The sequence below is a fragment of the Channa argus genome, chromosome 12 (assembly GCF_033026475.1).
Source record: "Channa argus isolate prfri chromosome 12, Channa argus male v1.0, whole genome shotgun sequence".
In the NCBI taxonomy this organism is placed as follows: domain Eukaryota; kingdom Metazoa; phylum Chordata; class Actinopteri; order Anabantiformes; family Channidae; genus Channa; species Channa argus.
This window is the reverse complement of record NC_090208.1, coordinates 15,527,246-15,544,176: the sequence shown is the minus strand read 5'-3', so window position 1 is coordinate 15,544,176 and position 16,931 is coordinate 15,527,246. Positions and strand designations below refer to the sequence as shown.

The window sequence follows — 16,931 nt, the reverse complement described above, 5'->3', positions numbered from 1 at the left end:
ACAGACCCTGTACCCTTTATATTCAGATTATAAACTACTCCAGTAAACGTAATATTAAAATTAACGAATGTGGGAAATAGTTTCCACTAAAAACTGCCCCTGACATGGCGTCAGAATTTAAAGCAACAAATGCTGCCAACTAAAGATATCAACGGCCTTCTGCATCCCAACCCAATAAATACCTCTCTGTTTTCATTCTGCTTTTTTTTTGCTACATACTGCTCACGATTTTATTGTCTGTCCAGGTCCAGGCTATAAGAAACGGAGTAAAAGTCCCCGGATCCCTGACAAGAAAAAGGCTTCAGCTCTTGCAAAGGCCAAAAAGATGGCACCCATTCGTATCAAACTATCTCCTATAGGTGCCAAGAGGAAGAAGAGCTGCTCAGTGAGTATAAAGTCGATGCTGAAAATAGCGAATGGACAGGGATAAGTAGATTTGCCTCTATTATTTCAACCCATTTCTTCAAACATTTACTTTTTCTCTTTCAGAGCGAGGATATGGACGAGGATGAGTCTGAGCAGGAGGACTCCAGCGTTCACAGCTCCTCAGTTCGTTCTGACAGCTCTGGTCGTGTCAAGAAGAACAAGCGAGGACGGCCTTCCAAAAAAAAAAAGAAAAGTAAGGAAAGCCTGTGTGTGGCACATAAAGATAAATTATGTATGTCAGCATCCGTCTTGATATTATGCAGCTTTCTGAGTTCCACTTTAGAAAAGAAAATCTTTTCTCTGGATATTTTTTGTTGTTTGATATTTTTTTTTTGTCCTTCTGAGCTTTGGTTACGTGGCTGGACTTTACATATAAACATTCACCAATCTGTGCTGATCTGTATTGCTTTTTATGTAAACTGCATGATGACAAGGTTTTCAGTATTCCCTTGTGAGACATAAGAACCACTTGTTGCTCTCTGTCTGTGAGGAGTTCTTCAGGTTTCATTTGTCACTTCCTGTGTCCACACCTGACACCAGAATTTCAATTTCCCAACCAGGAGCAAACCTAATTAGGAAGATGGAGCATCCTTGTGTTTTGCAGAGTCTCTCTGTAGTTTATGGTGTGTCTACACTTCATTTCAGCTGCATTCTCCAGCTATCTGTCTCAACTGTGTCTGATGGAATATGCACACACGCTGCTTTTGTGATCAGACCAGCTGTCTACACAAGCTGCGTCATGTCTGTTTTCTTTCATTTAATCTATGCAGTGATCTGCCAAAAAAGAGTAATGCACAAAACAGAAAATTTTGTCCTTACTAGTTCTGGTAGACAAGAAGATTGCTATTATTGTATTTTCTGAAATTACTCTTTTTGTGATCTTTACTTACACAATTACAGCTGCAAACAGAAACATAGTCCTACAGCACAAAGTCCTGTAAATTGTTATAGAATCTAATCGAAAGGTTATTGGCGCAGAGCTAGAAAAGTGGCAGACACTGTGTGGTTTCTTTTCCATTTAGACTGAGAGAAAAAGAAATAATAATTCACATAAAATTCATGCTGATTTCGTTGCATAAACGTGCTTTTTTTTTCAGTTTATGCACATTAACATATAAGTCATTTGTGTGGCCTGTCTTTCTGTGATTGTCATCACCTTCTCCTTCCTCAAGTCTCAGGTGAAGAGGAAGGGGACGGCTATGAGACAGATCATCAGGACTACTGTGAGGTGTGTCAGCAGGGCGGAGAGATCATCCTGTGTGACACTTGTCCTCGAGCCTACCACCTTGTCTGCCTTGAGCCTGAGCTGGACAAGGCCCCTGAGGGCAAATGGAGCTGCCCGCACTGCGTAAGTACAGCTGCGCAAGTCTGTTTCCTGCCTTCTATGCATCCATATTCACATTTATCTCCAGGCAAGGTGGTTCTTTAGCAAACCAAAGTGAAAAGTGGTTTATTCTTACTTGCTTGGAGGAACACATAAATAGAGATTTTTTTAGTTGCATCACAAATCAGAATGGAGGGCTGGCTGCATACAGACATACACAATCCTGCCCAGACAAAGACAGACAGTGCTGCTCATACTTTTCTTTTTGCTGCTATGACACAGTCTTCATACAGAAAATATGATGACAATCAGTGCTAGATTATTAAAATCTGTTCAGTTGATGCACAGTAAATCGCCACTGCAGGAAACTGGGTCTTTGTATTGGACTTGTGCATTTTTTAAATTTATTTTGATGGTTAGATTTCTTCTGCGGGGAAAATTGAGCCAGTCTTAGAAAACAATTGGTGCACACTGTTTGTTGTTCTTTTGTTGCTTTCAGACCTTTGTTTATAGGGTGCCAGGTTAAATTTATGTCTGTGTTGACAACAGTGTTAATCACTGTCTACCACAGGGATGTCAAGTTACTAGTTCTTACACGGAGTGGATTTACTCCCTAATGGTGTTGAGTGGTTGCTGGACTTGCCTGTGTTTGTGTATGAACATGTGTGTAGCATTTTTTTAAACTCTTTTTTGTGGCATTCTTCTCATGGATGCATTATGAAAAAAGGGGCCTTAGACAGGGCAAGGGCAACTCACCCTTTCCTTTTACTCAGTATGTGGTAATCTTACAATAGTTTTTGGAAGTGGTGTGTGGTTTTGGACATTAAGCACCTCTTTGAGATTGTTTCCAGTTGTTGTTAATCATTTATTATTCGTTTTGTGTCTTCTAACTGAACACTTTCAAGCAAGACTTCCCATGACTTTCCATGAGCCCCCTGACTCTTGGGCCACTGGGCCTTTACCCGTTCCCATTCAATAATCCATCCATGATTTTGGTGCATAGATTTCATAGTAAGATGTTGTCAAGAGCCTTGTGAAATATATCCTTTTTTAATAATCCTTACTCACTGTGAGGGGCTTGTTGTCACTTCTCTATACGACATCTTTAAATAAGGCTCATTTAATGCTGTTATATCTGCAACTTGTGTGTTGTGTTTTCTGCCGAGAGATAATTTCCCCACTCACTCATTTGGTACATTTCACCAATAACATACAATTGTCCACCTACAACCCAAAAAAGACCAAGAACAAAATTGCTTTATATGCTGAATCATTTGTGTGTTGTTAGTGATGCTCACAATTCACATTAATGAAAGAGCCCAATAACTAAGATCCAGCAGAGGAAATGCCTATCAGCTGACACTGCTTCATTTCCTTAGAGACATATAGTTCTTTGAATGTCAGCAGGCTGATTTAGCAAACCATCTAGTGTCAGTTTTAAAATGTCACTACTGACTTTCATTTATTCCATATTATTCCATATAGAGCTGTTTTTTCATTTGTTCACTGATTACTTAAGAGAGAATATTGTTATACCCAATAATGCTCATGGATTAACAGCCATTCTTTTCCAAAACATAGCAGGGCCTTTTTTTTTTTTTTGGTTCATTGAAACCTTTCCTTTGAACAACCTCTCCTAAATTCATCCTTGTAGTCCTGGGATTGAACCTTCCTGTCACAGTCCTCCCTTACTTCTAATTCTCAGAGGTTACTTACAGCCCAGAGGAAAACCTGACAATTTATTTGATAGAAAATCTGACATTTAAAATTAATTTAAATTTCATTCTTGGAAAATCTTCTTCTCATATTCAGGACTTAAATGGATCAAGTGATTCTCTGTTGTTTGTTCTTTCCCAGGAAAAAGAGGGAATTCAGTGGGAGGCAAAAGACGAAGACTTTGAAGACTTTGAGGAGGACAGCGAGGACAGAGTGATTTCAGAGGTTGGGGTTGGGATCCACACTGGGGCAGATGAGGAGGATGATGACCACATGGAGTTCTGTCGGGTGTGTAAAGATGGAGGTGAACTGTTGTGCTGCGACACCTGCACTTCATCGTACCACATCCACTGTCTAAACCCGCCGCTGCCAGAGATCCCCAATGGAGAGTGGCTGTGTCCGCGGTGCACGGTTTGTCCCTCTCCTGTTCTCAGTTGATTTTATTGCCATTTATGTCTTATTCGGGACTCTGTGTACTCTAGTTTAATTTTTTTCTTGCTTAAATGAAGATAATATACCCTTTTCACACTCCTGGAAATTTAGGATTTATGAGTCATTTATGGATATGTGTATAATAGAGGCAGATTCCCATCATGCCTTTATATTAAGAATAGGACTTAAGGGATATGACATACATTTTCCAAAAGTATGGCAGAGCAAAATGAAAATGAAATTATTTTATAATTTTTTACACACCAAAGCATAAATTAGAGCTAATACAAAATGCTCTTACAGAACGCTCTTTTCCCCAAATACCATCCTGGGCTCAATTCTTGTTTGCTTTTGAAAACAAGTGTTCATATTTACTTCAATCTGAATGGTTCTTTATTTCTGCCAAAATGTCATTAACACCTTTGAATCCTGTATTTAGTTTGAAGAACCACATCACTCTGAGGAGTTTTGGCTTTCAAAAATCATGTCTGTAATACATCTGATCACACTTTTCAAGACTAAATGTGTACTGGCATTAAAACTGTTCTGTTCTGATGCAGTAATTAAGGACTGTCGTGTACACACATATCATTAAGAAATCACAGCAATTTGCATATTTATTGTGTATATATATTTTTTCTTGCTCAAATAATGTCCATCATATTTAGAAGTGTTTTCTTGATGTAGTGCCCACCAATCAAAGGACGTGTACAGAAGATTCTCCATTGGCGATGGGGTGAACCTCCGCCTCCTATTCCTGTGCCCCCTGCTCCTGATGCTCCACCTGATGCCCCACCGCCACCGCCCATGAAGGGCAGAGCTGAGAGGGAGTTCTTTGTCAAGTTTGTTGGGCAGTCGTTCTGGCACTGTACATGGATCACCGAGCTGCAGGTGAGAGAAAAGATCAGCAGAAGGATGAGTGTAAAGTGTAAAGTCAAATCTAAAGGTCACCAGTCTATCTCAGGGCAAACACAGAGAGACATGCACAGACGGACAAGCATCCGCACTCCCATTCACACCTACAGACAACTTTTAGATTTACTAATTAACCTAACATACATGTTTTTGGACTGTGGGAGGAAACCGGAGTACACAGAGGAAACCAATGGGGAGAACATGCAAACTCCACACAGAACGACTGTAACTTCTTTTACTTTTAGAAATAGATGTTTGCTCAAGAATACACATTGAACAAGCATCAGCAGAAGCCAAAGGACAGTCAGTGTCATATTTATTTCAAAATGTTCTGTCTAGTAATGCTTTAAAGAAAAATTATTTTTGTCTGCGTCTACTTTCGCTCATTCCTCCAGCTGGAGATCTTCCACTCAGTGATGTACAGGAACTACCAGAGGAAGACAGACATGGACGAGCCTCCCAGTTTAGACTACGGATCGGGTGGAGAGGATGAGAACGGAGTGGGAAAGAGTGAGAAGAGGAGGGCCAAGGACCCCCAGTATGCCATCCTGGAAGACAAGTACTACAAATATGGCATCAAACCAGAGTGGATGATGATCCACCGCATCATCAATCACAGGTGAGCAACTGTGATAATGTTAATGTTAATGTGATAAAAACAATATTGTTTTTGGTCTTATGACATTAAAACAAAAATAACTTATTACATTTTTACATAGCAAAGAAACAAAATCTGTGCATTAACTGTCCTGTTTGTGTCATACTGCCAGTGTGGACAAGAAAGGGATATACCACTACCTGGTGAAATGGAGAGACCTGACCTACGACCAGTGTACCTGGGAGCGCGATGACCTGGAGATCCCGGACTTTCCAATTTACAAGGCCACCTACTGGAGACACAGGTACTGCAGGGAACATATTCACACTAAGAACAAATGCTGATTGTAACAAGAAAGAGCAGCTCTCCAGCTATATTTATAACATGGCCCTTAAGCTGTTTTCTTTTACCAAAAAACACTGTACTAATGTTTCAACTATTTTCAATGGGTTAGAGGTTTATTTAAGGACAAGAGAGTCTCACAAAGTATGGAAATGTACTGTAGATAATGTCTATTTAATACTCTGCCCATATATATGTTTATTATACAGTTGTACATTTACAAATCTTGTTTGACTGCTTTCTTTCTTGGCTGACTAATTTGCTTCTCTCTGTGATAACCTTCTGTCTGCCAGAGACGCCATAATGAAGGAGGATCTGGACAAACCAAGAAAAATAAGGTGTAAGAACCAGGATGGTGAAGAGGAGTCTCCTGCTGCTTCACCGGTTACTGATGTGAGTAAAATCCAGCTTTACATTGAGTATTTCAAAGTTTGGGTTGTTGCCACTGGCTGATTCTCTTCACTGATGAACAAGTTATTCAGCTCGCACTGATGCAATGAGAAGCTTCTTATTTCTTGATCTTGATGCCCTATGTCATGGAAAAACTCTGTATCAGAACTGTTAAATTATTGGCCTGCATCAAGCAAAGAAAACAACCAAGGACGATTGCTGAAACAACTAAAACCAGGTTAGAATTTCTAAAATGATGATTAAAACCTGGATGGAAAGTGGTGACCCATCATCTTCGAGCAAGAAATGTGGTCAGAAAAAAGTCCTTAAATGATCGACTTTAGGCACAACAAGAGGTTTCAATTTGCTAGGAACCATAGGTCTGTGAGTGAGAAAAAGTTATTTATTATTGTTGTTTCTATTGTGTGTCAATCACTTCTCTTATCTCTGTTCTGTCTTTTTATTTTCACAGCCTACAATAAAATATGAGGAGCAGCCAGACTTTGTCACATCGACGGGTGGCACACTGCATCTGTACCAGCTGGAGGGTCTGAACTGGTTGCGGTTTTCTTGGGCTCAGGGCACAGACACCATCCTGGCAGATGAGATGGGCCTCGGCAAGACCATCCAGACCATTGTTTTCCTCTACTCGCTATTTAAAGAGGTACTGTAGCTGCTTACTTCTGTTATCATCTTGTTCTTCAACTTTGTGCTCGCTTAGATAAAAGCACTGTGTGGGTTTTACTCTCTCGGTTCCTCAGGGTCACACTAAGGGCCCATTCCTGGTCAGTGCTCCACTTTCCACCATCATCAACTGGGAGAGGGAGTTTGAGATGTGGGCACCGGACTTCTATGTGGTGACGTACACGGGAGACAAGGACAGTCGAGCCATCATCAGAGAGAATGAGTTCACCTTCGATGATACCGCTGTCAAGGGAGGAAAGAAGGCTTTTAAACTGAGGGTGAGGATAAAGGGAGGACATGGAAGGGAAGATGATACAGTATGATAGTAATAGGAAGGAAAAAGTAAAGCAATAACCTGAAACATTAACCTCTGTGATTTAAGAAGGCAGTGACATAATGACAGCCGGTCATTCTTCCTGCTTTACGTCTTCCCCTGCAGAGAGAGGCTCCCATTAAATTTCACGTGCTTCTGACCTCCTATGAGTTGGTCACCATTGACCAGACGGCGCTCAAATCCATCGACTGGGCCTGCCTGGTGGTGGATGAAGCTCACCGCCTTAAGAACAACCAGTCCAAGGTATAGTAAGTAGTCTGTGTGTGTCAGTGTTAATTTAATAAAACTTAGAGCTTTGGTGGAAATTGAGTTTTTAATCCATAATATACTTTAATATATAATATTTTTAATAAACAACTTGTACAATTTCTACTGTAACCAAGAAGTCTAATTTTTCACACCTTTCAGTGCTGTTTTACATATTTTGGCATTCTCTGATCTGGACCTTTTGTTTTTGAGTTTCACCACTGGTGTTTCACTCTCTTCAGTCTCTTTACTGTAGACTTTGACAGTGATACATGTACCTCCCTTAAGAGTCAAGAGACTTGGCAGGATGTTATGAAAGGGTTCTCTGTTGTCGACCGGGCCTTTTGCTGTTGCTGAGCTGCCAGTTACTTCTTTCTTTTTAATGATGTTTTAAACTGTTGAATTTGCCACTCCCAATGTTTTTCTTTTCTCTCTGGTGGGTTTATTGTGTTTTTTCATCCTAATGACAACCTCCTTTACCTGGATAGATACCTCTTTGGACCTCGTGATCAGGGTTTCAATGAACAGCTACAAAATGCAAATTTAACACTCCTGATCCACTTGAGCACCTCCTGGTCTTTTATCTGCTTGATTAGTAATAAAGGAACAGACCACACTTGGACACACACTTGGTGTGTGTGTATAGAAATGGCTGTTATCCCCAAATGGTTAATGCCGCGCTCTTGTCAAGCCCCTTAAATAAAAGCTGAAAGTCATGACTTTGCTCACATTTTTAATCTTTCATTTCACATTTAATGTGGTGTACGGAGAATGGCAAATTGCTGTCAGTTATTCCAATATTTATGAATCTGACTGTATGTCAATTATTAGTAATATGCTAGAACTGACCAGTAATAGTAGCCATGGTGGGTCTGTTCTTCTGACATGTTGTGATGATTATAAAGATAGTGTTAGATCTGTTGTAGGCGGTTTAACATTTACTCTTCTTTGCTCTCAGTTTTTCAGGCGTCTGAACGACTATAAGATCGACCACAAGCTGCTGCTGACAGGAACACCTCTACAAAACAACCTGGAGGAGCTGTTTCATCTACTTAACTTCCTCACACCCAACCGCTTCAAGTAGGAAAGATATGTTTTTCTCCTGACAAGTTTGGTGAACTTAACAATTATGTTTGTTCCAAACCTAAAAATATTTTTAAATATAAAATATTTGTTAATTCTAAGGAACAGGACATTATTACCAATACATTTGTATAAAAGTTTCAGCTAAAGAGTGGTTTTATCAGTCTTTGACCCAGTCTTTCTCTCTGCAGTAACCTTGAGGGCTTCCTGGAAGAGTTTGCTGACATCTCTAAGGAGGACCAGATCAAGAAGCTCCACGACCTCCTGGGGCCTCACATGCTGCGGAGGCTAAAAGCTGACGTCTTTAAGAACATGCCCGCCAAAACTGAGCTGATTGTCAGAGTGGAGCTGAGCCCTATGCAGAAGTACGAATTTCCCCTGGTACCCCCTACGGGGACATGTGGACATTTGTGAGAAACTGGAAAACATTCTCCTACAAAGCTACCATGCTGACCACCTAGCTGGCATTATCTTTAACCAAACATTTTGGAGATTTCTAGCAAAAATAGTTGGTTTTTGCTGTTCAATATCTGGACATTTAGGTTTTTAATAATATTAAAGATTAACATTAGAGATAGGATTAAAAATTAATGTGAAAAAAATGCTGTTTGCTACTGATAATAGAATCTGAAAGATAGGATATGCAGTGTTTATTGTTGTGCACCAGTAAAACAATCTGTGTGTAATTGTTAGCTCTCTGAAATCTTATTTTCTTTAGTATAATATAAAATAAATATGGAATACAAACATGAGAAAGCTAAGCGACAGTAACTGAACATTAACAATAAGATGGAGAGGAGAGAAATTAAGAAAATGTGTAACGATCTTTGTGTTACATGTAGTTTACATTGCATTTTTGCAGAGATGAGGTTATCATTTTATTTGTTTGCAACAGGAAATACTACAAGCTGATTCTGACCAAGAACTTTGAGGCTCTTAACTCGAAAGGTGGAGGAAACCAGGTCTCCCTGCTTAACATCATGATGGACCTAAAGAAGTGCTGCAACCACCCCTACCTCTTCCCTGTGGCCTCCATGGTGAGAGGACACAAACAAACTGTATAAATTGTATATGCTTGGTAACACAGGAAGTTGAAGTTCCTCCATTCGTTGACTGCATTACTATTCTTTAAGTCACTGTTAAAATTGCACAACATTGACACCTTGTGGTGATGTGGCAAAGGTGACTGTTTTTTTATGTATGGATAAAATTACATTTGAGATGTTTTTCTATATTATTATGAGATATTACATAATGTTTTCATGAATTTATTATTAGGACAACCAATCAAAGTGCTGTATCTTATTAATCATCATGGTATATTTTTGTTCGTGCTTGTAGGAGGCTCAAAAAACACCCAGCGGTGCTTATGAGGGGTCAGCCCTCACTAAGGCTTCTGGCAAACTGATGTTGTTGCAGAAGATGCTGAGGAAGCTAAAAGAACAGGGACATCGAGTATTGGTCTTCTCACAGGTACACACTCATTAACATAGGCTCACACAGACCTCACAGACATTAGTCCCATGACACCTGCAGAAGGCTTAGCAGCAGGCTGTGATTCCAGCTGTCGGTGTGTCTGTGTGAAGTCTGGCACAGATGGAAACATACTCGCCAACTCTCTCTGTCCTCTGTTTGTAGATGACTAAAATGCTGGATTTATTAGAAGATTTCCTGGACTCCGAAGGTTACAAGTATGAAAGAATTGATGGAGGCATCACAGGAGCGCTGAGACAGGAGGCCATCGATCGCTTCAATGGTGAGATACTGGATAGTGTCAAGCCATAGAAAGTTGTCTAATAATGCTGCAAATCCCAAAAATGTATAATGAAGAGATAACACATAACAATACAAAACACTGTGATAATGTTGTGTTGCTTTTTGCTTTTTGGGCTTGAGAACACAATGTTTTTTTACTTTGCAGCTCAGTGGTTGATGATGTTCATGGTAGGGATGGGATTAACTATTGTGAAGCATTATACATTTATCAACTTTAAATATATCTGAATGCAGTAAGAAATTTATATGTGGGGCTATATTACATATTTTATATCGATTTTGCATCAGTGTGCTGAAGTAAATTAATTTGTCAAATAATACATGAATCGACTAAAAACTGAAATTTTGTCTTTTATCCTCAAACAAATTCTCGTGTCATTTTTCCAGAAAATTTTGATATATATTAATGTATTGGTATATGATATATGAGGGTTTGGGGATTTGAACTATTCCAAGTTCATAGTTTATGCCCCTCTATTGCTGAGTGGGTGTAAATGCAGTGTGGATGATGGCAGGAGATGGAGAGACAGGCAAAGGGAGGAAAACTAAGAATTACTTGCTGTTGATGAACTGTTGTCACAGCTAAAAGCATTTTGCCACCAGTGGATATCATAGTGAGTTTGTTTTCATGGAGAATCAACAATATCAATAAGAAGTTGCTGGTAGTGAGTGATGTTAAACTATACAGTATAAATAACAGCCTATCGGGCACTGATGCATTCTCTGAATTTGGCACAAAGAGTGCAGAGTGCATTTGCCACAGTGATAAGCATAGGTTTTTTTGGCCATTTATGTCTTAATTTAAAATTTTAGCATCAAAAAATATTTGTGATTTGTCAATGTTAAAGATTTTGTTTTCCTGTTGATAAAATGTTTTTTTAAAAAGGTGTTTAAATGAATGTGTTTCAATTCGACATAAAGTTTTGTTTAACATTGTAAGATTCTAATTGTATACTGTATTGTTATGGGGTATGTCTATATTAGGGAATGAAATCAGCCAGCATGGTGGTGGTTAGCATTGCTGCCTCAGGCCTTTGCATGTTTTACCCTGTGCTTACGTGGGTTTCCTCCGGGTACTCCATATTTCTTTCACAGTCCAAAGACATCCAAGTTAGGTTAATTGGTGACTCTAAATTGCTTGTAGGTGTGAGTATAACTGTGAATTTCTAGTTTCAAAAGCTTCCTGTCAAAATAAAAGAGTGAACATTTCAAGATATAAATGTCTTTAATACACCAGGTGATGTAAATATATTTAATTTAACAATTTTGAAGGTGAAGTAATTGCTGAATGAGTTGTATTTATCATAATTCTGTTGGTCATTCCATTTTATTAAAATCAAGAAATCTTACCAATTCTACTTCTTAATGTAACGCTGAGTTATAAGCGACCCTCATTTGGGGGAAATCTGGGGAAAATCCAAATCTTGCATAAAAGATCCTAAAATTTTAATTGGTGATTCAATTCAGACTGATACCCAACAAGATAAGACAAAATAGATACAGTACTTTAAAAAACTTCTGATAAATCAAAACAAATGTACAGAAACACTGGGACTGTCTAAGACATTATTTACATTTTTGAATAAATTATGGTCGCACATTCTCTGTTGCTTTTTTCCAGCTCCCGGAGCTTGTCAGTTTTGTTTCTTGCTCTCCACCAGAGCGGGAGGTTTGGGCATCAACTTGGCCACAGCGGACACTGTCATCATCTTTGACTCTGACTGGAATCCTCACAATGACATACAGGTAGTATCAGACCGATACCTGATGTGGGACAGAAAGATGATTGACTTTTTGTACTTGCTTGTATCAAAATTCTAATCTTCGTGCTGTATTCAGGCGTTCAGTCGAGCTCACCGAATTGGACAGGCTAACAAGGTGATGATCTACCGCTTTGTGACGCGAGCCAGCGTGGAGGAGCGTATCACTCAGGTGGCCAAGAGGAAGATGATGCTGACCCACCTGGTGGTCCGGCCAGGTCTGGGATCTAAAGCTGGGTCCATGACCAAACAGGAACTGGATGACATCCTCAAGTTTGGAACAGAGGAGCTCTTCAAGGATGAGGGAGAAGGTGAACAGTGTGAAATTTACGTTTCAGTAAAATATGTATATTAATATGGGGTCATGCAATTGGATGACAAGAAAAATCCTTTTTACACAAAGCACAGGACAACTCACTTCCACTTTCTTTTTATTTCCACATGTCACAGGTATGAAGAATAATTCAGGGGATAAAGTAGAGGACGAGGGCAACGTGATCCACTACGACACTGCGGCCATTGAGAGGCTGCTAGACCGAAGTCAAGATGCCACAGATGACTCAGATGTTCAAAACATGAACGAGTACCTTAGCTCCTTTAAAGTGGCCCAATACATGGTCCGAGAGGAGGATAAGGTGAGAGGGAGGAGGGCAGCAGCATGTTACTTGAACACAGTATATAGTACTGTGTATAAAGTAGTATAAAGTAGACAGGAGGGGGGATTGTTCGCAGGTTCAGACACATGTTCACAAATTCCCAAATTTGTCTTGATACAAGTTTAAAAAATGAAAAGAAATAAAAAATAAAATCAACACAGGAACACACATTTTATGTACGTTTGGCTGAAGCTGAAAGAACTTGTCCTGTTCCAATAATTCACTAGTTCCAGCATTTCTATTAACATGATTTGTTGGTTTTATTTGTTTTCACTGGGACTGAACTGAATACTTTAAGGTTTTGGACAAAACAGGCAGTTTGAGGCATTGGAAAATTGTGATTTTTTTAATTTTTATTTGCTGTTTTCTGAAATTCTGCCACGTGGAATGATTGTTTGGTTAATCACAACCAGCACATTATGTGATAATGAAAATAATTGTTGACTGCATGACTAAATCTGTGTGTAGCTGTGGAGAGATGTCAGTGTTTGATGTTGATAGATGCAGAGCCCAGAGGGTATTTATCAAGTTCAAGGTAGTTCAAGGTCCAATTGGAAAGCTTTCAGACCCCCTTCGCTTTTTTCATTTATAATTTTTTTATATATTATATATATATATATTATATATTTTTAATGTACACTCAGTACCCTGTAAAAGAAATATATATAAATGTGAAAAATAATTTCAATACTTTTATAAATAAAGTGCACAGTCTGACCTATAGAGATTGTGGGGGTGTTTGTAGAAAGGAAAGCATTTAACATACATGTACTTATCTAAACCAGATTGAAGAGATTGAGCGGGAGATTATCAAACAAGAGGAGAATGTGGATCCAGATTATTGGGAGAAACTATTGCGGCATCATTATGAGCAGCAACAAGAGGACCTAGCGAGTAAACTAGGTAAAGGCAAAAGGAACCGCAAGCCAGTGAACTACAATGATGCAGCCCAGGAAGACCAAGGTAGGGCTTTGTTTTTAGAGTGGAATGTTTACCACTGGACTGTTGGAGTTAGTACTTGCTCGGTGGGTGTGAATCGGCCTTGCCTACTGAATGATAAGCCACATTGTTCTGTTTCAGAGTGGCATGCTGACATTTCAGATAACCAGTCTGAGTATTCGGTGGGATCCGAGGAGGAAGATGAGGACTTTGACGATCGGCCAGAAGGTAAGGAGAGCTAAAAAAAAAATAAATAAAAAAAAAATATATATATGTGTTTATCTAGCTCTCTCTCTCTCTCTCTCTCTCTCTATATATATATATATATATATATAGATACATATAGATATATGTATCTATATATATCTCAGGCAAGGCGTCTTAAGTACGATTAAAGATGTCTGCTGTAACACACACACACACACACACACACACACACACACACACGCTCAGGTCTGTGTTGAATTACAGTTTGAAATTGATTTAGTTGTTGCAGTTGCCTGGCAGAGTCAGACTGCCAAATATGCAAACCGCTGTCCACCTCTTACTTTAGTCAGTTGAAGGAAAATGCTCACAAACTTTTGATTCATGGTTGAAGAAGTTCTCTTAACTGTACATTTTAAGGAGGTGCTCCAAGTCTGCAAGGAGAAACCTGATAGAAACATTAAATGGACATTTATTTACTCCTACATGCTTTTTTCCTGTGTGTATTATTAGAGTATTTCTTTTGCCTGCTTTTATTTAAGGTCGAAGGCAGTCACGTCGTCAGTTGAGGAATGAGAAGGATAAACCTCTTCCTCCTCTTCTGGCCAGAGTTGGAGGCAACCTTGAGGTCTGTACATCTCTGGAACCTGTACTGCTTTCTTTTTTGTATTTCTTATTATGATATTACTGGATTACTGGAATCTGTCAGCTTTTATTTAATGTGAAGTAGAATATTGCCTAACAATCTTAAATTGGAGATGGCAGCATAGCTATTACATCTCCAACAGCACTGAGCTTTTCAGGCTCATTCATCATCCTGATAGTAACAGACATGATTATAATGGCCCGCATTGTTCAAGCTAGAATTCAGGGTTTATTTTACTATTATTAGACAGTCAAATTCTCAACTTAATGATCTCATCCTGGCATTATTTAAGGTCTTGATATATTTTAAAAGACTAACACTGTTTCAAATGTCCAGTCAGTGATACTGATTTCTTTCACCCAGAAACTTCCGTAATGCAAAGTAATTTCCACATGTAGGTGCTTGGTTTTAACACACGCCAGAGAAAGGCTTTCCTGAATGCAGTGATGCGCTGGGGGATGCCATCTCAGGACGCTTTCTCTTCTCAGTGGCTGGTTAGAGACCTCAGGGGCAAGACTGAGAAAGAATTCAAGTAAGTACCATGTTAGGGAAAATATCACTCAAAGTTGTTCTGTCCACCTTGTAAATATATTTCTGTCCTCCTCTTTGCTAGAGCATATGTGTCTCTCTTCATGCGTCACTTGTGTGAGCCAGTGGCTGACGGTGCCGAAACCTTTGCGGACGGCGTGCCGAGAGAGGGACTGTGTCGCCAGCCAGTCCTCACCCGAATTGGCGTCATGTCCCTTGTCAAAAAGAAGGTCAAATACAAAGTTTTCTTTATCTTAGGTCAAGACAAATGTGGTAAATGAAGCAGGTTCTGACCCTTAAGTTCAGTCCTGGTTGGCTTTGTGATAACTGTGATTACAATGTTACCAAAAGTGTGTTTTAATAACTTCAGCAAACACTTGTTGAGTAGCTAATTGGTTTAAAATACAACAGAGGAACTGCTAGTGTGTCTATTTACAATGCATATGAACAAACTTATTAATAATGAGGAAAGTTTTGGAAGTTACTTTGATTAATTTGAGGTATGTAGTCTGTTACGTGTAGCTTCCTATTGTTTCTTCTTGTTACTCCCTCACAAATAAAATAAAATTATTTGCTGAGGAAGAAAAAAGCTAGAGAAGTGTGACAAATTGTGTTTCCTGTGCCCACTTCTCAATAAAACACCCTGTGTGTTTTGGCATTTTACAGTTTTGTACAGTGAAGTAGTAGTAAGCAACTCATTAAATCTTTGGCAAAGCTTAAGGTAAGATAACATTTATTAGTAAACCTTTTTGCAGTCAGATGAAATTAAAAACATTAATGCTGGACTACATGCTGCATTGTGTCCTGTGAGCCTGGCATGTGAATTGAGGAATCCACCACTAACAATGAAATCAACTATACACCGATCAGCCACAGCATTACCACTGGTTGTTTTATTTAAATCACGGTGGACAAGGGTCAGTATGGTCACTGAGTAGCCAGCAGCTACACAGCTACATTTGCAGGAAAATGTGATACATTTTGTGAAGAGGTGTTAGAAGTACACAGACTCAGTACTCTAGTGAAAGTGCAAGTCTTGGCCACATCAAATCTTTTAGTCAAGTAAAAGTACATGATTAGTATTTAATAATAAAAAATAATAATATGAGTCAGAGTACACTGAAGGTGGAGCTGATTCTAACCACTTTATGTGCTGACAGTTGGTTAACTGATAATAAAACATTAGCATGTTTTAGTTCATAATACTTTTCAAAAAAAGAAAATTTCATAATAAAATCACATGGTTGTATTAATGTTGTGACTGATCAGTGTATAGAGTTTATTACTGAATGTACATGCTTTTAGAGGCTATTGCTCAACATTTGCCAACTATAAATAGCATTAACGGTTTGATTTCACACAAATTGCAACTTCAATTGGATCCTTTCATGTCAGCACAAAGTAATCTGAAATTCAATAAACAGCAAACACAATTTTGTCTTTGGGTTTCAAATTATATGTTAGTTGTTAACTTGATTTTCTAATGAACAAATCAATCATGGCATCGTGACAGATGTTGTCATTGCTCCTATTTCACCTTGCCAGTTTAGATTATCCAAATATTTCAAATCCAGTTTTCAGTTCAACTTGTTTAAACCTGCAGACATTCTGATCTGCTCTGTATGCCAAAGGGAATGTATGATATACTGCCAGGCACACAGGGCATGTGGGTGGTGAGTTGAAATAAGGTGGTATAAGGTAAAGTAAATATGTGCCAATTTTTGTGAAAATGAATATGCGGTTTGTGGTTTGTGTTCAGATCCAAGAGTTTGAGCACATCAACGGGCGGTGGAGTCTTCCAGAGCTCAAGCCCGAGGTCAACATAGACAAATCCTCCTCCAGGGCCTCTTCTCCTGCTGTGAAAACCGCAACACCCACCCCTGAAGCCAGCTATAACAATACACCATGCACCTCCAAGCCAGGTAACCGAAC

The 16,931-nt window shown here is 39.1% G+C and overlaps 1 protein-coding gene across 2 annotated transcripts in view; it reads left to right on the top strand.

The window, feature by feature from the left end:
* The window catches only part of chd3 (chromodomain helicase DNA binding protein 3), a 42,751-nt gene that overhangs the window by 5,875 nt on the left and 19,945 nt on the right, over window positions 1–16,931 (top strand). For both annotated transcript variants that reach the window (XM_067523347.1, XM_067523346.1), the window contains exons 6-30: window positions 246–385; window positions 490–619; window positions 1,599–1,774; window positions 3,608–3,877; window positions 4,586–4,789; window positions 5,209–5,432; window positions 5,584–5,715; window positions 6,047–6,146; window positions 6,616–6,807; window positions 6,905–7,105; window positions 7,267–7,404; window positions 8,366–8,487; window positions 8,682–8,855; window positions 9,386–9,527; window positions 9,832–9,963; window positions 10,129–10,246; window positions 11,888–12,012; window positions 12,106–12,337; window positions 12,477–12,661; window positions 13,468–13,645; window positions 13,763–13,849; window positions 14,368–14,453; window positions 14,870–15,003; window positions 15,085–15,229; window positions 16,759–16,921. In XM_067523347.1, coding sequence (XP_067379448.1) covers window positions 246–385; window positions 490–619; window positions 1,599–1,774; window positions 3,608–3,877; window positions 4,586–4,789; window positions 5,209–5,432; window positions 5,584–5,715; window positions 6,047–6,146; window positions 6,616–6,807; window positions 6,905–7,105; window positions 7,267–7,404; window positions 8,366–8,487; window positions 8,682–8,855; window positions 9,386–9,527; window positions 9,832–9,963; window positions 10,129–10,246; window positions 11,888–12,012; window positions 12,106–12,337; window positions 12,477–12,661; window positions 13,468–13,645; window positions 13,763–13,849; window positions 14,368–14,453; window positions 14,870–15,003; window positions 15,085–15,229; window positions 16,759–16,921 — 3,930 coding nt within the window. The remainder of the gene's footprint in view (window positions 1–245; window positions 386–489; window positions 620–1,598; window positions 1,775–3,607; window positions 3,878–4,585; window positions 4,790–5,208; window positions 5,433–5,583; window positions 5,716–6,046; window positions 6,147–6,615; window positions 6,808–6,904; window positions 7,106–7,266; window positions 7,405–8,365; window positions 8,488–8,681; window positions 8,856–9,385; window positions 9,528–9,831; window positions 9,964–10,128; window positions 10,247–11,887; window positions 12,013–12,105; window positions 12,338–12,476; window positions 12,662–13,467; window positions 13,646–13,762; window positions 13,850–14,367; window positions 14,454–14,869; window positions 15,004–15,084; window positions 15,230–16,758; window positions 16,922–16,931) is intronic.